This window comes from Lontra canadensis, unplaced genomic scaffold, assembly GCF_010015895.1.
Source record: "Lontra canadensis isolate GAN:19392208 unplaced genomic scaffold, GSC_riverotter_1.0 scaffold199, whole genome shotgun sequence".
In the NCBI taxonomy this organism is placed as follows: domain Eukaryota; kingdom Metazoa; phylum Chordata; class Mammalia; order Carnivora; family Mustelidae; genus Lontra; species Lontra canadensis.
In genome coordinates this window covers 1,172,585-1,199,220 of record NW_022631193.1, presented here as the reverse complement: position 1 = coordinate 1,199,220, position 26,636 = coordinate 1,172,585, and the positions used below count along the sequence as shown (strand labels likewise).

Here is a 26,636-nt window from a genome sequence, read left to right as displayed (position 1 = left end):
ACAGCGATGAATGAGAAAAGCAAGGAACAGCACACAACCGTAGACGTCATTTACAAAAAAGAAAATGCTTGTGCACAAAGCTGAAATTCACATTTTGTAAGAATCCATACAAAGTAAACTACACATCAGACTGTTTGCTTTATGTAGGGAAGGGGGGAGGGATAGGGAAAAATATTTTCATATAGAGTAACATGCCCATTCTAGACCCACAAGGATCTAGGCGATTCTGATATGCAACCAGAATTGGCACCAATGGTTTATAATATGCTTATACCTCAAAACAATATAAAAGTAAATAGAAAGCAAAACTTGAATATAACCTCTAGTAAGTGACATACATTAATACATGCCATTTGCCTGTAGAAGAAGCCAGAATGAAGTATGGTTCGTTAGTCAGAATGAGTGACTCTGATGTTGAAATGTAAAGTGGATAAGGGGAGGGAGATGAGCTTCACTCACCAGCCTGGCCTTCAGCCCTTCTCCAGTCTGAAGCAGCCATGGAAAAACAGAATTAAAACAGAAGGTCAGTGCTGCTTCCCTACTCCCACATTGCATTTTGCACCCACCCTTGCCCTTCTCCCCTTTCTCCTGCCACCCACATGCTGGCAGGGTTCCATCTTGGGCACCAGGTATGATGGGAAATGAGAAATCAGATGCTAAAAGGTGGACAAGAAGAAATAACCTGAAGAGGGGTCACTTACCAAGTTCTGTCTGAAGCTTCCCTGTAAGCAAAACACAGAAAACATCAGTCTTTGGGGGAGGGGAACCACCATCCCAAGGTAGTTAGGTCCCTGGGAGGAGGTTCCTTACTCTTCAACCACTGTTCACCCCAGTCCCATCTTAGTCTCTGTACCACCCATCTGCATGATTCTTATGCCTCATTCTATTCTTTGCTCTAAGACAGAAATCTGCACAGGGCTAGAAAAGGAAAATAGGTCATGGTACTGAGAGGTCTCTTCCCGGGGCTCAAGTCTAGTTTGAAAGGCTACTGTTCATCTGCCCTGAAATCAGAAACTTTTCCTGAGGAGGAGGTCCTTCATGAATCCAGGTACTAAGTGCAGCCTATGTAAACCTCAGGGTCACTGACTGGGCACATTATTTAAAGGACTGGGAGGACATCACACTCAATTATTTCCTCTGGTCATATATTAAGACTTTGATATTTTGCCACTAGGAATGCATTCCTTTGAATCACCACTTTCTGTCTTTTTTTATTTTTATTTTTTACTTTTTTTGATGATTATTTATTTGAAAGAGAGAGAGAGAGATAGTGAGAGATAGAGCACAAGGAGGGGAGAGAGGGAGAAGCACCCTCCCCACTGAGCAGGGAGCCTGATGTGGGATTCAATCCCAAGACCCTGGGATCATGACCTGAGCCCAAGGCAGATGTTTAACAAACTGAGCCACCCAGGTGCCCCTCTTATGTCTTGTTTTAAAAGTAAATCATTCTGACTAGAGACTTGGGAAGACAGTGAAGTAGGAGGATCCTGAGTTCACCTCCTCCACTGTTTTCAACTAGCTATCACCCACATCCAAGACTGGCAGAGAGATCTGACGATTGGCAGAAAAAAATTCCACAACTAAATATAGAGACAAGACTGCATCTGAAAGGTGAGGATGTTCAGAAAAGTGAAGAGAGCAGGGAAATGGGCCCTCACACCAGGAGCTCACACAGGAAAGACTGATCTCCATAACACTTTGGCTTGAAAACCAGAGGGGCTGGATTCTGTGAGTTTATAATACCAGTGGGACTTGAAGTCTGGTGCTTTAAAAGTCAGCTGACACAGCACTGGGTGAGCCCAGAGGGCAAGTGATAGCTGACTTTAAGGAGACAGCAGCCCACACAGAAAGGGAACACAAAAATGGCAGTATACACAACACTGGGGGCAAACGGGAGATTTGTTCATAATGATTTTGGAGCATGTTAGGGGACTTCAAAAATGAGGGAGTTGGCAGGCACTATTTCCCTCTCCTGAGCCCCCAGCATGAACACAGAGCCAACTGTGGGAGATTGGGGCTACACAGACACTTCCTACTTAACCCATTAGCAGTGTGCCATGCCTACAAGTTCTCCTGAGGACTAGCCCACACTAAGCCAGCTAGCTTTGACCATGGGCTCAGAGGAAATTTTTTTTTTAATTTTTAAAAAAGATTTTATTTATTTATTTGACAGAGACACAGTGAGAGAGGGAACACAAGCAGGGGGAGTGGAAGTGGGAGAAGCAGGCTTCTGACCGAGTAGGGAGCCTGATGCAGGGCTCAATCCCAGGGTCCTGGGATCATGACCTGAGCTGAAGGCAGACGCTTAACAACTGAGCCACCCACGTGCCCCGAGGGGAAATAATGTTAAAGCCACATGACCCCTAGCCATGCACCCCCAAGCAGCACCATGAACCGGCCCCAGCTGCACCCAGCCATTCTCGTGTTCTGCAGCCAGTCTCATGGCCCCAGCAGCTCCAGCAAACAACCACCAGCTACTGCAGTGCTTCAGGGGGTCGGTCCAAAGTAGGACCAGTGGTCCAGTGCAAGTTTTGCTAACACTGCAGCCCTGCTCCTAAGTTCCCCAGCAGGCACATTCCATCAGAGCTGGCCTTCCTGGGTCCTACTAACACCACAGAGAGCAAGCACAACCCACAACAGCCAACAGGCAGAGGGCCACTGCAAATGACCACACTAAAAGGAAAAGTGATTCAGACACAACAGCAGGGTGTAAGCAACACACATAAGATATTCTCCTGACTTTCATAACAGACAAAAACATACACAGAGAGGCAGACAAAATGAGGAAACAGAGAAATTTATCACAAATGAAAGAACAGGGCAAGGCCAAGGCAGAGATCTAAGCAAAACAGATAAAAGTAACATGTCTGACCAAAAATTTAAAGCAATGATTCTAAGGAACTCACTGGACTTGAGAAAAGACTGAAAGACATGAATGAGACCTTTAACACAGAGATAAGGAAAAACATAGCAGAGATAAAGGGCATAATAAATGAAATGAAAACATGTTTGATGGAATGAACAGCAGGCTGAAAGATGCAAAAGAATGAATTAGTGACCTAGAAGATAGAGTAACGGAAAGCCAATAAGCTGAACAAAGGAGAAAGAAAAGTATTGTGCAAAATGAAAACAGACTTAGGGAACTCAGTGACAGCATCAAATGTAGTAACATTTGTGTTATAGGAGTCTCAGAACAGAAAGAGAGAGAAAAGGGGGCAGAAAATTTATTTAAAGAAATAATAGCTGAAAACTTCCCTAATCTGGGGATGAGAACAGATATGCAGTCCAGGAGATACAGAGAACTCCCTTCAAAATCAGTAAGAGCAGACCCAACCAAGACATACAGTAATTAAATTCACAAAATATATTATAAAGAAAAATTTTTCAAAGCAGCAAGACAAAAGAAGCCAATAACTTAGAAGAGAAAATCAATAAGACTATCAGGACATTTTTCAACAGAAACTTTGCAAGCCATGATATACTAAAAGTGCTAAGTGGAAAAGATCTGCAGCCAAGAATACCCTATCTAGCAAGACTATCATTCAGAACAGAAGGAGAGAAAAAGACCTACCCAGAGAAATGAAAACTAAAGGATGTCATGACCACTAAACAAGTTCTGCAAGAATTATTAAAATAGACTCTTAAACAATGAATCTTGGAACACTGAAAAAATAAAATAAAAATTATAAAAAAGAACTTAAGAACAACACCTTTAGAAGAACTTTTTTTTTGCAATAATGAAGTATTTTAAATCAGAAAAAAATAAAATAGACTCTTGAGGAAGTGGTATATATATAATGGAATATTACTCAGGCATAAAAAGAATGAAATCTTGCCATTTGCAAGATATAGATGAACATAGATAGAGCTAAAGAGTATTATGTGAAGCAAAGTAAGTCAGCCAGAGAAAGACAAATACCATATGATCTCACTCATCTGTGGAATTCAAGAAAGAAAGCAAAGGAGTAAAGGGGGATAAAGACGGAGAGGCAAACCAAGAAACAGGTCTTAACTACAGAGAAAAAACTATGGCTACCAGAGGGGAGGTGGGTGGGAGATGGGTTAAATACATGATTAGGATTAAGGAGGGCATTTGTTGTGATGAGCACTGGGAGGTATATGGAATTGTTGAATCACTATATTGTTCACCTGAAACTAACATTACAGTGTATGTTAACTGACTGGAATGTCAATAAAAACAACAACAACAAAGACACAGGGTGACAAAATGGGTTAAAAAAAAATAAGACCATCTATATGCTGCCACAAGAGACCCATCTTAGGGGCGCCAGCATGGCTCAGTCCATTAAGCATCTGCCTTTGGCTCAGGTCATGATCCCAGGGTCCTGGGATTGAGCCCTGCATTGGTGTCCCTGCTCAGTGGGGAGCCTGCCTTTCCCTCTCCCTCTGCCCACCCATGCTCTCTCTTGCTCATTCCTCTCTTTTTTTAAAAAAGAGAGACCCATTTTAGATCTAACAGACCTGAGATTGAAAGTGAGAGGATAGAGAAACATGTGTCATTCAAATGGATGTCAAAAGAGAGCTAGAGTAGCAATTATATTGAGTGAAACAGATTTAAAAGAAAGACTGTAAAAATTGAATAAAAATTGATTTAGAAGGACACTATATGATATAAAGGGAATGATCCAACAAGAAGATATAACAATTGTAAATACTTGTATACCCCAAATGGGAGCACCCAAATACATTAAACAGTTGATAATGAACATAAAGGAATTAATCAGTAATAATACAATAATAGTAGGGGACTTTACTACCCTACTTACAGTGATGGACAGATCATCAAAACAGAAAGTCAATAAGAAAACAACAACTTTGAATGACACAATAGAACAAATGGATTTAATAAATACATTCAGAATATTTTATCCTAAAACAGAAGAATACACATTCTTTTCAAGTGAACAGGGAACCTTCTCCAGAGTAGATCACATACTACGTCACAAATCAGGCCTGAAGAATTCAAGATCTAAGTCATACCATGCAACTTTTCTGACCACAATACTATGAAACTAGAAGTCAACCACAAGAAAAAGTCTGGAAAGACCGGAAACACATGGAAGTTGAAAAAAAATGCTACAAAACAATGAATGGATCAACCAGAAGTCAAAGAAGAAATTTAAAAAGATATAGAAACAAATGAAAATGAAACCAAAATGGTCAAAACCTTTGGGATGCAGCAAAGGCGGTCCTAAGAGGCAAATATACAGAAATACAGGCCTACCTCAAGGAGCAAGAAAAAGCTAAAAAAAAAAAAAAAAAAAAAATCCTAACCTTTCATCTAGAGGAGCTAGAAAAAGAACAACAAACAAAACCTAAAGCCAGCAGAAGGAAAGAAATATTTAAGATGAGAGTAGAAATAAATGATACAGAAACTACAAAAACAATAGAACCAGATCAATGAAACCAGGAGTTCTTTAAAATGTATAGCTCTCTAGCTATGCTTATCTAGAAAAAAGAGAAAGGAATCAAATAAAATCACAAATAGGGGAGAAATAACAGCCAACACCACATATCATAAGAAATACAATCCCATAAGAGAATGTTATGAAAATAACTATAGCCCAACAAATTGAATGGTCTAGAAGAAATGGATAAATTCCTAGAAATATATAAAATACCAAAATTGAAAAGATAAGAAATGGAAAACTTGAACAGACTAATAACCAGCAAAGAAACTGAATCAGTAATAAAAAAACTCTCAACAGATCAAAATCACAATGAGATACCACCTCACACCAGTCAGATTGGCTAAAATTAACAAGTCAGGAAATAACAGATACTGGCAAGGAGGCAGAGAAAAGGAAACCCTCTTACACTGTTGGTGGGAATGCAAGCTGGTGCAGCAAATGTGGAAAACAGCAGGGAGGCTCCTCGAAAAGTTAAAATACAGCCACCATAGGACCCAGCAATTGCACTAACAGGTATTTATCCAAAGGATACAAACATAGTGATTCAAAGGACACATGCACCCCAATGTTTATAGCAGCAATGTCTACAGTAGCCAAACTATGGAAAGAGCTGAGACATCCATCAACAGATGAATGGATAAAGAAGATGTGGTCTATATATCTATAGTGGAATATTACTCAGCCATCAAAAAGCATGAAATCTTACCATTTTGCAATTATGTGGATGGAACTAGAGCATATTATGCTAAGTGAAATAAGTGTATCAGAGAAAGACAAATACCATATGATTTTATTCATATGTGGAATTTAAGAAACAAAACAAGGGAACATAGGGGAAGGGAGGGAAAAATAAAATAAGATGATATCAGAGAGACAAATCATAAGTGACTCTTAACTATAGGAAACAAACTGAGGGTTGCTGGAGGGGAGAGGGATGTTAGGGTAATTGGGTGATGGGCTTTAAGGAGGGCACTTGATAGAATGAGCACTGGGTGTTCTATGCAACTGATGAATCACTGAATTCTACCTCTGAAACTAATAATACACTATATGTTAATTAATTGATTTTTAAGTTTTAAAAAATTCCCAATGAACAAAAGTTCAGAACTAGGGAGCTTCACAGTTAAATTCTACCACAAATTTAAAGATGAGTTAATACTTACTCTTCTCCAACTATTTTTAAAAAATAGAAAAGGAAATTCATTCTTTGAGGCCAACATTACCCTAACAGCAAAACCAGATAAAGATACCAAAAGAGAGAGAGACAGAGAGAGAGAGCACGATACACCAACATCCCTGATGAACATAGATGCAAAAATCCTCAAAAAAATCTTAACAAACTGAATCCAACAATACATTAAAAAACTCATTCAACATGATCAAGTGAGATTTATTCCTGGGCTGCAAGTGTGGTTCAACTTCTATAATCAATGTGATACATCACATTATTAAAGAAAGAATAAGAACCATATGATCATTTCAATAAATACAGAAAAACAAAGTACAACAGTGATTCATAACAAAAACCCTCAACCAAGTAGGTTTAGAGGGAACATACCTCAACATAATAAAGACCATCTATGAAGAATGGGGAAAAAAAAGTGAGAGCTTTTCCCTCTATGCTCAGGAACAAGACAGGGTTACCCACTCTAACCACTGTTATTTAACATAGTATTAGAAGTCCTAGCCTCAGCAAGCAGACAACAAAAATATATACAAGGAATCCAGATTGGCAAGGAAGAAGCCAAACTTTCACTCTTAGCAGATGACATGATACTTTAAACAGAAAATCTGAAAGACCCCAACCAAAAAAGTGCTAGAACTGATACACAAATTCAGCAAAGTTACAGGATATAAAATCAATGTACAGAAATCTGTTGTATTTCTATACACCAACAATAAAAAAGCAGAAAGGGGAATTAAGGAAACAATCCCACTTACAATTGTACCCAAGACAGTAGGATACCTAAAAACAAATCTAATCAAAGAGATGAAACACCTGTTCTCTGAAAACTGTAATACACTGATGAAAGGAATTGAAGATGACAGAAAGAAATGAAAAGACAGTTCATGCTGATGGATTGGAAGAACAAATATTGTTAAAATATCTATACTATCCAAATCAATCTACAAATTTAAGGCATTCCATATCAAAGTACCAACAGCATCTTTCACAGAACTAGTACAAACAGTTCTAAAATTTGTATGGAACCACCAAAGACTCTGAATAGCCAAAGCCATCTTGAAAAGGAGAAACAAAGCTGGAGGCATCACAATTCTGGACTTTAAGCTATAATGCAAAGCTGTAGTAATCAAAAGAGCTTGGTACTGGCACAAAAATCAAAGGAACAGAATAGAAAACCCAGAAATGAACCCAAAACTAAATGGTCCATTAATCTTCAACAAAGCATGAAAGAATATCCAATGGGGAAAAGACAGTCTCTTCAACAAAACACATGCAAAAGAGTGAAACTAGACTACTTTTTACACCATACACAAAAATAAATCCAAAATGGATGAGAGACCTAAAAATGTGTCAGGAAACAACAGAAATGCTTGAAGAAAACATAAGCAAACACAGGTAACTTATTTGGCAAAAGCCTTAGCAACTTCTTCTAGATAGGTCTCCTGTATCAAGGTAAATAAAAGTAAAAACAAACTATTGGGACTTCATCAAATTGAAAGCATCTGCACAGCATAGGAGACAATCAACAAAACTAAAAGGCAACCCACTGAATGAGAGAAGATATTTGCAAATGACATATCTGATAAAAGGTTAGTATCCAAAATCTAGAAAGAACTTAAAAACACAATACCCAAAACCCAAATAATCCAATTAAAAAATGGGCAGAATGCAAAAAAAGTCCACGTTCTCCCAAAGAAGACAAACAGATGGCCAATAGACATGTGAAAAGATGCTCATCATCAATTCAACATCAGGGAAATGCAAATCAAATCTACAATACAATCCCTCTCCCACCTGTCAGAATGGCTAAAATCAACAATATAAGTAACAACAGGTGTTGGTGAGGATATGGAGGAAAAGGAACCCTCTTTCATTGTGGGTGTGAAAGCCACTCTCTCTCTTTTTTTTTTTATTGTGTTATTTAGTCACTATACAGTATGTCATTTATTTTTGATGTAGTGTTCCAAGATTCATTGTTTACGTATAACACCCAGTGCTCCATGCCATACATGCCCTCCGTAACACCCACTACCAGGCTCACCCATTCCCCTAATCCCTCTCCCCTTTAAAACCCTCAGTTTGTTTCTCAGAGTCCACAGTCTCTCATGGTTCATCTCCCCCTCTGATTTCCCCCAACTCACTTTTCCTTTCCTTCTCCTAATGTCCTCCTTGTTATTCCTTATGTTCCACAAGTTAAGTGAAACCATATGATAATTTATTTTCTCTGCTTGATTTATTTCACTCAGCATAATCTCCTCCAGACCTGTCCATTTTGATGCAAAAGTTGGGTATTCATCCTTTCTGATGGCTGAGTAATAAATATTCCATTGTATATATGGACATCTTCTTTATCCATTGGTCTGTTGAAAGGGATCTCAGCTCTTTCCACAATTTGGATATTGTGAACATTGCTGCTATGAACATTGGGGTACGTACGGCCCTTCTTTTCACTACATCTCTAACTTCGGGGTAAATATCCAGTAGTGGAATTGCTGGGTCATAGGGTAGCTCTACTTTTAATTTTTTGAGGAATCTCCACACTGTTTTCTAAGTGGCTGCAGGAACTTGTATTCCCATGAACAGTGTAAGAGGGTTCCCCTTTCTCCACATCCTCTCCATTTGTTGTTTCCTGCCTTGTTAATTGATAAAGTCCCTCTTGAAAACAGTATGGAGGTTCTTCAAAATGTTAAAAATAGAACTACCTAATGATTCAACAATGGCACTAGTGGGTATTTACCCAAAGAAAACAAGAATGCTAACTGAGGGGGATACATGTACCCCAATACATGGGGTACATGTACCCCAGTACTGTTTATAGCAGTATTATTTACAATAGCTAAGGTATGGAAGCAGCCCAAGTGTACCTCGATTGATGAATGAATAAAATAAGATGTGGTATACATACATACATGTATGTATATATAATGGAATATTACTCAGCCACAAAAGATGAATTCTTGCTATTTGCAATATCATGGATGGAACTAGAGACTAGAGAGTATAATGCTAACAAAAATAAGTCAGAGAAAGACAAATACCATATGATTTCATTCATGTGGAACTTAAGAAACAAAACAAGCAAAGGGAAAAATATAGAGAGAAAATATTACATATATTCATATATATATATGAAATATATATAGAGAAAGACAAATCAAGAAACAGATTCTTAATTATAGAGAACAAAGTGATGGTTATCAAAGGGGAGGTGGGTGGGGATTTGGGTTAAACATGTGATGGGGATTAAGGAGTGCACTTATTTGTATAAGCACAGGGTGAGCTATGTTAGTGTGGAATCTCTATATTATACATGTAAAACTAATATTACACTGTATGTTAATTAACTGGAATTTAAAACTTTTAAAAAAGTAATCCCTCATGGGAAAGTCAACACTGTGCTCTAATTTAGACTATGGTGTTAATTACTTTTTATAGTAGGCCTTCCAAAGGACCAGGTGGACTACAAAACAAGCTTCTCAAACCTCGTAATTTCGTCTAGAATTTCACTGGGGCATACAAGGTGGCTCTTGAGGTCTTCCCCACCCCATCTGCCCCCACCCAGACACCATGGTTCAAGTCCTCTGGGGAGAAAAGCGAACCTGATAAATGAGTCACACTTCGGTGCAAATTAAAGCTGCCTTCCTTCCCAGTGGCATTCGCATTAAAAAGAGAAAGATGTCCTAGGAAGGTGAACCGGTGGGAGTAAATGTTTAATGGTGGAATTGTAAACAAATCGTGTAATTTGCAGGGAAGGGGCAGGCCCGGTCTGTGGGAGAGTCTGAAAGACCTCCGTGGCAGCTGCACGGGAATCCTGTGGAAGTGGAGAGGTGGGAGGCGCAGAAGGATGGATTTAGAATTACATTGTTGCCATCCGCCGCTCTCCACTGGGCGCCTAAAGCTACTGAACACTTTCCACCGCGTACGCACCGGGTTACCCCACTAGTCCGCAGCCAGCACTGTGGGCGCGGCACCCAGAACTTACCCAGTTCCGCTGTGAGTCTCTCTGGAGAAGAAACGAAGAAAAGAGGAAAATCTCAATGGATGAACACTCCGGCGTCACTCCCCTAGAGCTCACAGACTCGGTCCCCGTGCGTTCTGGGGAACCAGGACCGGCTGCGTGCGTTGGAGGAGTGGACTTGGTGGCGGGACAAGTGGCACCCTGCTCCCAAGTACCCCGGGGTCTGAAGTCCTTACCTCCCCGACCCACCAAGTCCTCCCCCTCCTCCCACCACTTTCTGTTACTTAGGGAAACGGGCAGAGTGCGCCCCTCTCCCGGCTTACCTTTGTCCTTCTCAGCCTGCTTTCTCAGCTTTTCTGAAAGGTCGAGGGAAGGGGGGCGTAGGTGAGGGCGAGTGCCCGCCCTTCTTCTGCAGGTCCCACCCCAGCCCCACGTCGCCGCGGAACCGCGCCTCCTGGGTGCCCCTTCCGCCTCCAGCACTTTCTTCCCAGCAAAGCGCGCGCCAGGCGGGAGACCACCCTCACATACCCCCACTCCCCAGTCCAGTCTGCCCTGTACCTTGGCACCGCCGTTGCTTCTGAAAGAAGTACAGCGCCAGCGTCATGAGGAGAGCCAGAAGGAGAGGCAGTGCCACCAGCGTCCCAAGGAAAGCCCTCTTCCAAGGGGAGCCTCCGGGTAAAAAGGCATCTGGAAAACACCTCACAGGGAGCTGTTTCGCTCTAGGAGCCACTAAACACCTCAGGGACAAGCCTATTCTACACCTAGCGTGCGGAAAAGCCTTCCAAGCCGGCAGGCGTTAAACCTCGTGGGCAATCTGTAAAATGGGCACGAGGGTGGCCGCACCTGCGCTCCGCGCAGCTCTCCGCGAGGAGGACCCCAGGACTAGGGGTGGACTTAAGCCACGATAGGAAAATACAAACTGAAGGGTATGGAAGGGAAGGACTGATGGATCCCACCCACTCCCCTAGCTTTTAACTTCTGGGATCTTGGCCCTGTCCGCACCCCTCCACCCTAAACCTCTCCCCACAATTGTCCTACTTCTGAAGAACACGAAAATGGAAGTTGTTAGTATCCGAAAACCAGAGAATAATTGCTCTGTACCCACAGGGTTAAACCCACAAGTCATTTTCCCTGACTCTTTTTTTTTGAAAAATTAAAATTATCTTTATATTTATGCAGAAAATCCTTAAAAAATAAAAAGTGTCCGAATAGAACAAAGAATCTACCAATATTTCAGGATACAAAATCAAAATACAAACATCAACTTGGAGTTTGTTGCATTAGCAACAACTTAAAAATGATATTTTTTTCAATACCAGTTACATATTATCAAAAATCTTAAAATATTTCAGAAGAATTTTATGATAGGTGATCTTTTTCCCACTTCTTGCAAACACTTGCTTCTAGTTCTCATCACAGCGTTGGAAGAATTGGCTCACTGGGGAGGCTTTGTCCTCAGGCAGGATGTGGCCAGAGGCTCTCTCCCGCAGGGGCCAGTGGGCAAAGAAATACACAAGCAAAATGGAAAGTAACCCTTTAGAAACTCCTGTGGCAATTTAACATAATAATTTGGTGTCTGGAAGATTATTATTTTCAAAAATGATGGTTTTTATCTCAGCGTTCTTTTTTAAAAATGTATTTTTTCCTTTTTTATTGTAGTAAAATATAAAATTTACTATTTTAACCATTTTTAAAGGTACAATTCAATGACATTAAGTTACTTTCACATTGTTGTGGATCATCAACACCGTCCATACCCAGAACTCTTTTGGTCTCCCACACTGAAATTCTACCCTTTAAACACAAACTCCGGATTTTCTGCTCCCTGCCCACCAACTGGCAACTTATATTCTACCTTCCGTCTTTATGAATTTGACTACTCTACGTACCTCCCTTTAAGTGAATCAAACAATATTTGTCTTTTGGTGTCTGGCTAATTTCATTTAGCATTATGTGGTTCTTTTCTTCTTTTTCACTTTAATTTTTCTAGTAGCGCATTTTTATTGACTTGTACAAAAGTATTGGGCCACAAGGGATTGGTCCTTCACTACAGATGGTTTATGGAGCTCTGATCTGTAGGTTAAGAGCAAGGGCTCCAGGTTCAATGCCTCCCAGACTTGTTAACCTCTACTGTGTCCCCTTGTTCAAGCTTCTCCTGCCTCCTTCCTCTTTCCCCAATGACCATACACGTTCCCATTCCCATCGCTGGAACTTTACGTTTGCTGTTCCCTCTACCTGAATGTGCTCCTCACAGACATGCACGTGAACCACATCCTCTTTTGAAAAGGATAAATGCAAATAAAAAGAGAAAGAATTGGATTTGGAAAGAGACGCCCTCCTTTTCCCTTTTCTTAGAACATTTCCTCATAAAACTCAAAAAACCTTTTCTCTCTCCCTCTGAGATATATGTAAATGTTTTTGAAAGCTAAATAAGCTCTTGCTAGCTTTACAACCCAGAAATGTTTTTAATTAATTATTATTTATTTATTTTAATTTTTTTAATTTTATTTTTTCAGTGTTCCAAGATTCATTGTTTATGCATCACACCCAGTGCTCCATGCAATAGTGTCCTCCTTAATACCCACCACCAGGCTCATCCAACCCCCCAACCCCTCTCCTCCAAAACTCTCAGCTTCTCAGAGTCCACAGTCTCTCATGCTTCATCTCCTCCTCTGATTTACCCCAACTCACTTTTCTTTCTTTTGCCTAATGTCCTCCATGTTATTCCTTATGCTCCACCAGTAAGTGAAACCATGTAAGAAGTTCAGAGCCATTTCTTTGAAATGTAAATATCAAGGAGAAGGTGTCCCCATGTCCTATCTCATGGGGGTTTAAGGTGCCTGGCTCCAAGTTGTGACTATATGCTTGTTGTAGAGATAGAAGCCACTCTATTTTTCCTCTGGAGAACACAATTAGCTAACCCGAAAAGCCACCCCAACAACACAGTACATTTTCAATAAACTATGTGTGACTTGTGGTGTTGTCGGGTCCTCTTATTCAGTGACAAGTTATCATTTAGAAGGGTCAGACTTCTTTTTGTTATTCTACAGTTGACCCTTGAACAACACACATTTGAACTGTGTGGGTCCACATAGATCTATTTTTTAATATAAATACAATACAGTACTCTAAATGTATTTTCCCCTTCTTAAGATTTTTTTTAAAGTTTTTATTTTAATTTCATTTAGCTAACATATACTATAATATCAGTTACAGTTGTACAATATAGCGATTCAATACTTCCATACGTCACCCAGTGCTCATCACTACAAGCCCTCCTTAACCCCCATCACCTGTTTAACCTATCTCCCTGACTGACCTCCCCTCTGGTAACCATCAGTTTGTTCTCTGTAGTGAAGAGATTGTTTCTTGGTTTCTCTCTCCCCCCCTCTCTTATTTTATCCCTTTGCTTGTTTGTGTTGTTTCTTAAATTCCACATACAAATGAAATCATATGGTATTTGTCTTTCTCTGACTTATTTTGCTCAGCATAATACCCTAGATCCAACTATTTCCTTGCAAGATAGTGAGATTTCATTCTTTTTATAACTGAACAATGTTCCAGTGAGTGTGTGTGTGTGTGATTTCTTCTTTATTCATTCATCAACCGATGGACATTTGGGCTGCTTCCATATTCTGGCTATTGCAAATAATGTTGCTATAAGCATCAGGGTGCATGTACCCCTTCTAATTAGTGTTCTTGTATCCTTTGGGTAAATACCAAGTAGAGAACTTACAGGGTCATAAGGTAGTTCCATTTTTAACTTTTTCAGCAACCTCCATACTGTTTTCCAGAGTGGCTGCACCAGCTTGCATTCCCAGCAACAGTGCAAGAGGGTTCCCCTTTCTCCACATCCTTGGCACCATCTGTCATTCCTGACTTGTTACTTTTAGCCATTCTGACAGGTGTGAGGTGACATCTCATTGTAGTTTTGATTTACATTCCTCCAGTGATGAGTGATGTTGAGCATCTTTTCTATTTTGTTTGTAGTTTCCATATAATTTATTTCTGCTCTAGTCTTAATTATTTCCTTCCTTCCACTGACTTTCAATTTTGTTTGTTCTTTCTCTAGCTCCTTTAGGTGCAGGGTGAAATCATTACCTTTGAGCTTTTTCTTGCTTCTCAGAGTAGGCCTGTATTGCTGTAGACGTCCCTCTCAGAGCCACTTTTGTGGATCCACCAGATGTTTTATTAGACTATTGTGGTTCCATTTTCGTTTGTTTCCATGTACTTGTTAAGTTCTTCTTTGATTTCCTAGCTGACCCATTCGTTTGTTTAGTAGCACGTGTTTTTTTGTGTGCTCTCCAGATTTTGTCTCCTTGGCTTCAACTTTCACAGCATTGTGGTCAGAAAAGTTACGTGGTGTGATTTCAATCTTCTTGAATTTGTTGAGGTTTTTTGGTCGGCTAATATGTGATCTATTCTGGAGAATGTTCTGTGTGTACTTAAAAAGAATATGTGTTCTGCTATTTTAGGATGGAATGTTCTGAATACATCTGTTAAGTCCATCTGGTCCCGTTCGTCTTTCCAAGCCATTGTTTCCTTGTTGATTTTCTGTTTAGATGATCTGTCCATTGATGTAAGCAGGGGGAGGGGGGTTACTGTCCCCTACTCTTATTGTATTACTATCAATGCATTCTTTTATGTTTATTATTAATCAGTCATCTATTTGTGTGCTCCTATGTTGGGTACATAAATATTTACAATTGTTTATCTTCTATTTGTGTAGATCCCTTTATTATTAAATAGTGTCCTTTGTCTCTTTTTACAGTCTTTGTTTTAAAGTCTGTCTTTTCCAAGATAAATATCATCGCTCCAGCTTTCTTTCGACATCCCCGTGCATGAGAGATGTTTCTCCATCCCCTCACATTCAATCTGCAGGTGTCTTTGGGTCTAAAATGGATCTCTTGTAGGCAGCATCTAGATGGGTCTTGTCTTTTATCCATTCTGCCACCCTTTGTCTTTTGATTGGAACGTTTGGTCTGTTTACATTCATGGTTTTCCTTATCTCTGTGTTAAGTGTCTCAGTCATGTCCTCTAGTCTTTTCTCAAATCTGGTGAGTATGCTTATGATCATTCCTTTATTTTTTTCCCCTAGTTTCCTTAAAGGTATATTGGATTTTTTTATTAACATATAATGTATTATTTGCCCCAGGGTACAGGTCTGTGAATCATCAGTCTTACACAACTCACAGCACTCACCATAGCACATACCCTCCCCAGTGTCCATCACCAAGCCACCCTATCCCCTCCCCACCTCAGCAGCCCTATGATCATTGCTTTTTTTTTAATTTCTTTTCAGCGTAACAGTATTCATTGTTTTTACACCATGCCCAGTGCTCCATGCAATCCGTGCCCTCTCTAATACCCACCACCTGGTATGATCATTGCTTTAAAGTAACATACATGTTACTTACATCTGTTTCATTTAGTCCTCTACCCTGGCTTTATCTCATTCTCCCATTTGTGATCAATTTATCTCTCTCCTCATTTTGTCTGCCTCTCTGTGTCTATTTCTGTACGTTAAGAACGTCTTCTACTTTTGAAAGCAGTGATTTTATGAAGAGTAGGTCCTGGAGTGCCCTGCAGGATACTAGCACTTTAGCAAACCATCTTATGTGTTCTACTTATGCCTTGCTGTTGGGTCTGGCCCCTTTTCTTTTCAGTGTAGTTATCTACCCTTACTCTCCTCCTGCTGTGGATGTGCTTGCTCTCAGTGACATCAATGAGACCCAGGCATGTCGGCTCTGAGGGGGTGTGCCAACTGGGGAACTTGGGAGTGTGGTGGTGATGTTAGCAGTATTTACATTGGGCCATGAGTCCAATGTCCAGAATCCTAAAGCACTATGGTGGCTGGGAGCTCTTGCCAGGCTGGTTGGGGTACAAGGCTGGTCATAGTGCTCGATGATGGCTGGATGCAGCTGAGCCTGACATGTGAGGGTGGCTGGTGGTGCTCGTCTGGGCACTGCACCACAGCTGGGCTGGGGGTGTTGTGGCAGCTGTGCACCTGTTGGCTAGACAGGGTGCATGGGCAGCTTTAACAAAATTTGCCCTGAACTCTGGGTCAAGAAAATAACTGTGTATGCAGCCCCACCTCCCGCAGGTGGCTCTGTGTTTATGCTGGGGTCAGGGGAGGAAGATGGCACCTGCCACCTCCCTTATTTTTAGAGAAGTCCCCCAACACTCTCTGAAATCAGGATGAACAGATCTGACTCCCATTTACCCCAGCTTTGTGCAAACTGCCTTTTTTACATTGCCTCTCTGTGCAGTCTGCTGTCTTCCTGAAGGCAGTGACCCAGCTGTCACTCACACTGCAAGCCAGTGCATGGTCAGATGACTTTTAAAGCTCCAGGCTCCAAATCCCACTGTTTTTACAAACTTACAAACTTAAAGACAAACGTTATGGGAAAGAGTCTTCCCTGGGTAAACTCCCTGGTACAAGGGCCCATTTTTCTGCCCTCTCTGTGCATGCAGCCTCCCTCTGCCTTTCTGACCTTCCCAACCTCTCAGCTGCAGCTTCTTCTCTATATTGAGCTGTGGAGTTTCTGGTTTATTGACTGGGATGTGGATGGCATCTAGTTGTAGATGTGGGACAGGAGGAGCTCAGGGTCCTCCCACTCAACCATTTTCCCAAGATCCTCTCTCCCTTATGGTTTTTAAAAATAGCATCTTCTTTTCTCTAGCTTACTAGATTGTAAGAATACAGCATATAATAAATATAGAAAATCTGTGTTAAGCTTTTCTATTTATGTTAACAGTCAACAGTATATTATTAGTAGTTGAGTTTATGGCTGTCAGAAGTTAATAGGGGGATCTTCAAATGCTCAGGGCAGAGGGTGGTGAGCACCCTTAACCCCCCCAAATTGTTCAAGGGCCAACTGTAACATAACTATTTATTTGTACCAATGTGAAGTATGACCAAAAGTTAGGTTTATCCTCAAGACTTAAAACAACTAGTCATGAACATTAAACCCTTCAGTGTGTGCCTCATAATAAGACTTGGGTCCTAGATAATGGCCTCACCCTTCAACTCATTGCCTAACTATCTTCTTCCCTAACCTACCACTTTTAAATCCACATGCACACCTCACCACACCTTAGCACCCTTCCCGGCTTCATTTTTCTGTACAGCACCTAATATCTTCTAATCTTACGATATAATTCACTCTCTTGTTTATGTTTCCCCCACAGAAATGTGAACCTGAGGGCAAGGGTTTGCAGCACATTACTTACAAATATCGTTTGGGGGATGAAATTAGGAACACATGGGCTCTCGTGATGACCTCTAACGAGTAGTTTCTGGGTTTTAGGGCAGAGACTTTGGTGCATAATGTTAATTCCATGGGGCCTCCCCAGCATACTGTTTGGGAGAGTGTAAGCTGTTGTACTCCCAGTAGGTTCCTCATATCCAAAGAGCTGACTTCTCAGGTGTCAAGTTCAGTCCACCCCAGAGACAACCAGTCTCCAGTACCATTGTGCCCTTTTAGATGACCTTTGGAACAATGCTCATGGAGGATATGGTGGATAGGAAGATGAGGGTTAGTCAGCATCTACTCACCTGCTATCTGGATGGTGAACTCTTTCTTCTGGAGCAGGAGAGAGTTCTGGATGGAGCAAGACACATTGCTATGGGCATCTCCTTGGACAACCACAGATGTTTCCAGATTGAACAGGCCCTGAGCATCCTGGACAATCGTTTCCGTCTCGGGAGGTAAGCACTGTCCTTTATGATCTTTCCACTGAGCCTGGGGTTTGGGGTACCAGCCACTGGAGCTGCACCTCAGCTGAACACCTCCCTTCTTGAAGCCCTCAAGGGAAATGCGAGGGTCTGAGCCCAGCCCTGGGAGAGGCAGGAAGAGTGGGAAAGATCAGCCTCCTTCCTAGAAGGTGTATATGAAGTTCATGCTACCAATGCAACGTCTGCAGTCATCATAAGGTATCACAAACTGTGACTGCTCTTAACACACACGTAGGCTCACAGCCCCCAGCTGTGATCTATGAATGACAGTCTAAATTTGTGGTGGGACATGGGGTAAATGCCCCATGGAGTGGAACATGGGTAGGTGGGACATGGAAACAGTAGTACCCATGAGGGACATTTGGAGATATTGGGGGGGCATTTGGCTAAGAAGGGGTCCTGGCATTTCATCATATTACACAAGAGACTGTCCCCTGAAGTAAAGAAAAATACCACCCCACATTTCCATAGATTGTCCTCTGTCTCTCTTGAATCCCACCAGAGTTCAGGTACCTGTGTTCCACACACTCTTTCATCTCCCCATCCTGTGGAGCTAACTTCATATTTTGAATATGCAAAACATTGATATGTTTAAAGAGCAATACTGTAAAAAATGTACATCAGGAAAGCCCCAGACCTTTCTCCATCCTCTCCATCCATTGCTCCCACCTCTCCCTTAGGCAGCCAATTCCATGAGTTCCTAGTGCATCCTTCCTGTGTTCCTTTCATGCAGTGTTGCTTTTTTCTTACACCAAAGTTTACGTGCTATAGAACCTCTTCTGCCCCTTGCTTCCCAGAGCCCCCTCCTCATTTTTGGGGGGTGTGTAGTGTGGATTACTTCATTGTGTGATGGACCATACTCAACACCTTTGCTTAGATATTTAGATATCTGTTGTGACCTTTACAAAGGATGCTACAAAGATTAAACTTATATGTACGCTCTTTTCCTGTTGGAGCTGTGGGAGGCTTATCTTCAGGGTAAGCTCCTAGAGGTGGGCTGCAGTTCAAATGGTGGATGTATAGGCAGTCCTGTTAGCTATTGCCAAATTCCTGTGCACTGGAGCTTTGCTTTGCTTTCCATCACCAGGATACAAAGCAGAGGCCTGCTTCCCCACAGATCCACCAAGGGTGTATGGTCAAACTGTTGAGTTTTTGCCAATCTCACAGGTAAAAATTGTATCTCAGTGTAGCTTTAATTTGCCTTTCTTTCATGATGGGTAAGGGTGATCATCTTTTTTATGTTTAAGGGCCATTTATGTATCTTTTGTGAACATTTATTTTGTTCAATTTGTAATGAATCTTCCTTTTTAATAGTTTTTTTTAATAGATATGGGGTACACTATGGAGTATTATGCCTCCATCCATCTCCCCGTGTCCTCCCTGATATTCCTTATGCTCCACAAATAAGTGAAACCATTTGATAATTGGCTCTCTCTGCTTGACTTATTTCACTCAGCATAATCTCTTCCAGTCCCGTCCATGTTGCTACAAAAGCTGGGTATTCATCCTTTCTGATGGAGGCATAATACTCCATAGTGATCCCTGTCTGTCAAATAAATTAATAAATAAATAATCTTAAAAATAAATAAATAAAATTTAAAAATAGATATGTTTTCCCCTTTTCTGTGTTTCTCTGTCTACTCTTGAGCAAAGCAGCTCTGTCCAAATAGACCCTTTACTCTGTCTCTTTGGCCAGGTCACATACCTGCTACCTCCAGTTCCCAGACGGCTTCCTTGGAGAAGCTGCTGGAGAGGAAACGGCACCCGTACAGGCCCTCATCAGCAGGAATGACACCATGGAGCTGCAAGTTCACACTTCCATCCATGATATAATCCTTGATGAGTTTCGTCCTGTTCTGGAACTGTGCCATTTGCTGGCTGTAGAGCTCTTGTCGCCCCTGGTACAGGTGCACCACGTCAGAGGTCTGACTCCGGAACCAGCGGATCTCCATATCCTCGGCATCCAGGTATGGTGACAGGTGGCACGAGAACTCCACCTCTTCCCCCACAAGTGCCAGGATGGGCTCCCCGGGGCCTACCACCCTGACCTCCTCCTCTAGGACAAGAAGCCAGAATGACAAATGGAATCAGCTTTCACCCAAGGTAAGTTTATAGCACATTCCTTTGCAGCTCAGCAATCTACAGTAAACCATTCAAATGACAAAAGACACTTTGCAAGACAATTGGCTTTGGCTTTCTGAACATGTAATTGTCATGAGTATGCCAGATGAAAATATACACAAAGGATATTACAACCAGGTACAACATGCGGTGCTGGACTAGTAATTGGTTTGAACCAACCAGCTGCAAATGTTTCCTTGGGGACAATTACATAAATATGGCCAGGACATTAAATGAAAAGGAATCTTGGACCAAAAAAAGCAAGTTTCAAAACAATATGTACACTATTCTCTTATTTGATTAAAAAATGACATGTTTGCATAAAAACATGGGCAGAAAAAAAGGTCGAAAAAGACATACACTGAATGGTTCTTGGTGGTAATTTCTGTAGGATGGGAATAGATATGTTCCTGTTTTTTTCCTTATCTGATTTTCTAATTTTTTATAATGCACATGTACAGTTCCTGTAATAACAGAGTATTAACGTAATCTATGGGGGTTCCTTGTGCCATGGGTTTTTTCTATCTAAAGGCCAAATCTGGTCTTCAAGATTTTTATTTATCAGAATTTTTAAAATTTGATCATCCTTTTAAATGGTGCCTCCTTGTGGCTCCTCTACTCCCTATTTTCTGCCATTCCCCTGAGGGTGGCTATTCCTGGCACAGTCCCTTTGCATGTGCTGTTTCCTGCCACTCAGGATGCCTTCAGTATTCTTTCTGGCTTCACCTTTTCTTGTACCTCCTTTTCTTCCTTTGAAACTCTGCTAAAACCCATTCCCAAAGCTTCCCCTTCATGGATTCCTCCCATCCTTCACTTTGCTCATAGACCATGGCAGTGATGTTTGTTGTTGCTCACTCCATTTGAAACAACTTATTGCCCACTGGGTACAGCCCCAACACCCTCCCTACCAGCTTCCCTTTCTAGGTTCTCTCACGCTGTCTCTTCCCCCCACACTTGATGCCTGCCCCTTTTCCTGGGGGCATGGACTGCCTCAGTTTACCCTCCATCTGTCATCTTCCTGTAAATTATGTATCCTTCAGGAGTCTACTCAAGCAGTACCTCCTCTCTAGTGTTCTTCTTGGCTTTCTGGAAAAAAACAAATTTCTCTCTTAGCTGTGCTTACAGATCTTTGGATATGTTTCTCTGACAGCCGTATCGCTGAACAGCTTTTATGTTCTATCTCCTACCCTTGACCTTCTTGAGGACCTGGGATGTGCCTGGTCATTTCAGTGTCTCTGGGTTCCAGCTCAGGGAATCAGAGAATTGCATTTGCTTAATTAGTTTATACTCTCTGTTGGCTGCTTCCTTTGTGAGAGATGTTGAGCCTGAGGTCCTCCATGTCCTTCAGAAGCTACAGCTTATATGTGGGAGTATGGCGGAGGGCCTGATACAGCCCAGGGGGCTGTGGATCTCAGCCCTGGGAGCCCCTGGAGGGAGGGAGGCGAGAAGCTGAGGTGCTCATGGCCCGGCTGGCTGGGCCACAGATTTGACAACTACCTGAGTTCAGCTTTCCAGGCTGGAGGAGAAGAAAGAGATGGGTGAGAAAGAAGACACTTCTGGGGAGAGGCCCTCTCTGGCAGGAGTCTGGGAAGACTGGGAAATCCACCATTTCTTCTCGGTGGCGGGGCCCCCTGGAGAGAAACAATGAGATGCAGAAATGGAGCAGGAGAGCTGGAACACAGCACAGCAGGCCTGATGTCTGTTGCAGCTTCAATTTTTTTTTTTTTTAATAATAGTTCCTACCAATCTCAGGGCCTTCTTTTAAACCATGGCTGGATGTGAGAGCTGCTTCTAATTTTACCAGGTGTCACTGCTGACCTTGGCGCAGACTCATGGAGCTTCGAGGGGACAAGGCCAAAGGGTCCCAGAGGAAGCAGTTTCTTGGCTTTGCATTGTTTAGAGTCAGGAATAGAGCCACACATTGTGTGGGGGCTCCGCTAGGATTAAGTGCCTTTCCCCAAACAAAGGGAAACCTATAAGGTCTCAGAGGTTTTTTTGTTCTCCCTGCCCCACTTCCCTTTGGCCTGGAACATGAGGTCCACAAACAGGGGAACAAACATGGAGTTCTGATCTTTCAGAAGTGGGATGCAGCCTGCCAGCTCCCACCACAGCTGAGACACCTTCCTCCGGGCCCGAAACCTCAGGTGGAGGCTTCAAGAGTTCATCTGTGGCTGTCCCTACCCCTTCCCAGGCCACATGAACAGACTTGTCTCATCTAGGGACATCACCCATTCGTGACCCACTCGACCCAGCCCTGGCACAGGTGAGGGCTGTCGCCTTTCAGTCCTGAAACCCCCTTGGGACCTGGGATGACATCTCACTGTCTGTTAGCCAGTGAGCCTGGGCAACCCATACATCTTGGGATAAATTCAAGCTTCTCCACATGTCTCCTCTGTTTAGTGGTGGGACTTTAGGCAGATTCTATAACTGATGGAACCTTGATTTCTTTGCCTGAACAATAGAAGAAACCAATGCCAACTCAAGGGGTCATTAAGCCTTCCCTGGGAGGACTAGGTGCTCTGTAGTAAATAGAAGCCAGAACCACCAGCCTTTGCCACCACCTTCCAAACATCTCACTTTCCATCTTTTAGACTGCGCACTCTCCTTTCACTTCAGCTTAGCACCCACGAGGGGAAGACAGATTTCTTCAGCTCCCCCCGATCTCCCCATCTCCCCTCTTCTGCCACCTTACCCCTTTGCTTCATTCTCCTTCTCCTGAAAACGTGTTCTTGATGTCCTGTGGCAGCAAAGCCCTACCCACATAGTAATCGCATTACCAGGGTGTAGAAGAAAGACTTTAGAAGCTGCTGGGTCATGTAGCAGAAGAGTGGTCAGAGGAAGTATGCAGGCGAGTTAATGGTGTGTGTGTGTGTGGTGGGGGGAAGTCTCTGAGCTGGAAGGACCCAGCCAGTGGGAATACAACAGCGAGGGGGCAATGTCCAGTGAAGCCAGTGGACCAGGGGGCTGGGACCCTCCCCTAATGGAGCTCACACACAGGTAGGCAGGCAGAGGAGCAAGCTGGAACAGCTCCTTAATGCTTCAAAAGGGACTCCTCAGCAGGAGAAGGTCAGAGGAATCCCTGGAGGGAGCTTGGCCACTTGGATGGCCAGTAGGTATTGGAATTAGTAGTCACACAATAGTCAGCATGAACACGGACTATGGGCCCAGGTCTAGGCTCTGGCCAGAAAGTCCAGCCCCTTGCCCTTTTACTGATGACAAGACACTGGTAGCAAAGGAGCTCCAGAATAGGGAGTCACTCTGGCTTTGCATTTTCTCTCCCTCTTCCTATTCCTTCTCTTCTCTCTTGTGTCTCAGTATTCTCTTCTGGACTCTCAAGACAGAGCCCCATGAAGCCAAAAGCCATGATGGTATATCAGCACCAGCTGGGAGCTTCCAAAACAAGAGGGGCTCAGAGGACACTTATGGGTCCATTTAGACCAGTCAGATAGTGAGGAATTAGTCAAGACCTGTGTTAGAGGGTAACTCAGGTTCTCCTACCACACAGTAACAGAGCATTAGACAGGCTCACAGCTGGGGGCCCCACTTTCTCTAAACTAGGAGGCTGCCACCTTCTGAGGGAAGCAGTCCCTGTGTTCCAGACCCTGGAATTCGTAGTGAGATCTCAGTTCTTATCCATTTATTTATTTATTTGACAGAGTGATAGAGAGCACAAGTAGGCAGAGCAGCAGGCAGAGGGAGAGGGAGAAGCAGGTTCTCCGCTGAGCAGGGAGCCTAATTCAGGACTCCATCCCTGGAGACTGGGATCATGACCTGAGCTGAAGGCAGACGCTGACCTGACTGAGCCACCCAGGTGCACCCCCACCCTTTTCTGACAGAGAGATAGAGTCTGACCTCAGCTCTGTTGTGAAACACCATGTGAATTCCATCACTGAGGCTGCAGGGGAAGGAGAGCATAAACACACACTCACGCATACATGGGCTTATGCCCACAGTAATAAAAACTAATATGACCTGAGCACTTACTGTCTACCAAGCGTTTACTTATACCAAAGTAATTATCATCATCATCATCATCATCATCATCATCGAGAAGTCTGAATCTCAGACCACAGGAAACTGAGGCACAGGGAGGCAACTCAGCTAGGAGGTGGTGGAGTGGGGGTTTCTCCTAAGCTCTGCCCTTGTGCAGATCAAGATTCCTCACCAGCTTTGTCCTGGGTTGGGGCTGGGGCACCCTCTGTTTTCCTACCCCCCAGAGCATGACTCCAGTCAGGGACCACCTGACCACAGACCACAGCGCTCACCCTGACAACATCTCACACGCACTGAAGAAGCAGACTGAGTCACCGGGTCTCAGCCACAAGACCAAGCAAGCAAGAATGAGCAACCAACGCACAAGTGAATAAAAATCCCAAACTCCCACTGCTCATAAAACAATTCAAAACTGGAGTCTCCCTCAGACCTCTCCAACAGCGTCTTCTCAGACAGGAGGTACATGCCTTGTGGTGCCTTTGCTCCCAGTGCACAGGCATTGAAAAGCCTTTAACTTGAAGGAGGACCGGTGATTTCCCGAAAGGACTTCAGAGGGGCTGAATGCCCCTTTCTGCCCTAAAGGGCCCCCCTCCTGCCCACCTACTGCCTGAAGTCCACCCTGTCTAACCTCACTCCCCAGCTCAAAGGCTTTGATGCTCACTGGAGTGCAAGTGTCTGTGAAGGGAAACATTTTTAGATCTCAGCTGTTCACACCACAGTGTAAATGGATTTCAGACTATTTCTCATGAGGAGGTTTTGCTGGGGAGAGGGTCTGGACACACTGGATGTGTCCGGGGGAAGGTGGAAGACCCAGAGAGGAGAAAGACAGCCGGAAAGAGGGTCTCAGGCTGGAGCTAGTCTTTGCAGGTGGGGCATGTTCCTTCCACTCTCCGGGAGCCTCTGGGATGTCCTCTGAAGGCACACAAAGGAGTAAGGGTTGCACACACTGATGATGAAGGAAAGCCTCCACCCTCCACCCAGGGGAAGCATGTTTCCTTGCATTCTCTCCCTGGCCTCACTCTAACCTCATCCCAGTCTTCTCTTCCTGCATCTCCAAACCCTAACAACACCTGATGTTCTCTTAATTTGCAGTCCCTCGGCTCCTGAGTGTCTCTTTAAAGATTATTTTTTGCTTTTGCCACTTCTGTGAGCTTGGGCTGTGTAATAGCAGTGTGTCTGTCGTCCTTCCACTCTTGCATCCTAAGCTATACACCTTGAGAGGTAGAGGACTCTCCCACGCTCTCCGCCTCCAGGATCCGTTGCAATGTTCTGCCCTCCACAAGCTGTCAGTCAATGCTCACTGATCTACTCTGGTTTGATTTCATTTGCCCCACAAGGTGATTTCCAGCCCCAGTCTCCAGGTAGATGAGCCGCCCCAGTAAGAGACCTCAGAGAGGCAGAAGGGGGGGTGGGGTAGCTCAGAGTCCTACCTCCTTGTGTGAACCTGCCTGAATGAGTATCTCCCCTTAGCCACACTTGAAACGACACACCCTGCAGCCAAGTTCAGCCTGTGAGGTGAGGCCAACCCATCTTGTCCTCTCTCCAAAGCCATCATTTTCTGCTTCCCATTTCTGAAAGGTGGAGGTTTCAACAGATGTTGAGAATGAGGCACGTACCTGGCCAGTAATAGCAAGGAGTCTGAAATAGCAGATGATTCCTGGTGAGCTCAACTCCCTGCAAAAGGCATGACTGTAGTAATGTGTCTTGGTCCCAGATACTAAGGTCCCCTGGACATGAACTATCTGCTGAGTTCAGGAGGCCAACTCCTCTGTGAGAATTACCCACCCACCTTCTACCTTAAGACACACACTGCGTGCTCTGCCCTTTGCTATAAAAACCAAGATGGACAGAACAAAACAAGGAAGTCTCTGTCACATCCTGTCTCTGTGAGAATCGTGAATGGAATTTCCATGGACAATATCCCACTGAGGTATTAGAAGGAGGGGAAAGGTAGTGGAAAGCTACTATGAATTGAATACGAATCAGAGACTATGAATTGCAGAGAATCAGAGCAGGGAGAAAATGCTCCGGTTGGCTGCCTGGGATCTTTGGGGCTCCCGGGGGGATGGGATGGCCATCCCCAGCTAGCCCCTCTCTCCTCAGTGTTACAGTGAAGGATGCAGAGACTGGACTGGACTATCTACAAAAGGCTGGTGATCAACTATTTACCAGCTCTGCCCGTCTCTGCATGGCAAGGGAAGTAAAGAA

The 26,636-nt window shown here is 43.1% G+C and overlaps 1 protein-coding gene across 5 annotated transcripts in view; it reads right to left on the bottom strand.

Annotated features, from left to right (window-relative positions):
* Nucleotides 1-26,215, bottom strand: part of BTNL9 (butyrophilin like 9) — a 49,912-nt gene extending 23,697 nt beyond the window's left edge. For 3 of the 5 annotated variants that reach the window (XR_004381493.1, XM_032848043.1, XM_032848046.1), the window contains exons 1-9: nt 26,045-26,215; nt 21,933-22,066; nt 20,020-20,370; nt 18,135-18,416; nt 11,135-11,263; nt 10,900-10,932; nt 10,601-10,621; nt 702-722; nt 460-486 (exon numbers count right to left, since the gene is read on the bottom strand). Coding sequence is in view for 4 of the 5 variants with exons in the window: in XM_032848043.1 (XP_032703934.1) it covers nt 460-486; nt 702-722; nt 10,601-10,621; nt 10,900-10,932; nt 11,135-11,263; nt 18,135-18,416; nt 20,020-20,370; nt 21,933-22,044 (976 nt within the window). In the remaining variant the exon portion in view is untranslated. Of the gene's footprint in view, nt 1-459; nt 487-701; nt 723-10,600; nt 10,622-10,899; nt 10,933-11,134; nt 11,264-18,134; nt 18,417-20,019; nt 20,371-21,932; nt 22,067-26,044 lie in introns of those variants that run through there. The other 2 variants (XM_032848044.1, XM_032848045.1) reach the window with 2 other exon arrangements.
* Nucleotides 26,216-26,636: the final 421 nt, after the last annotated feature.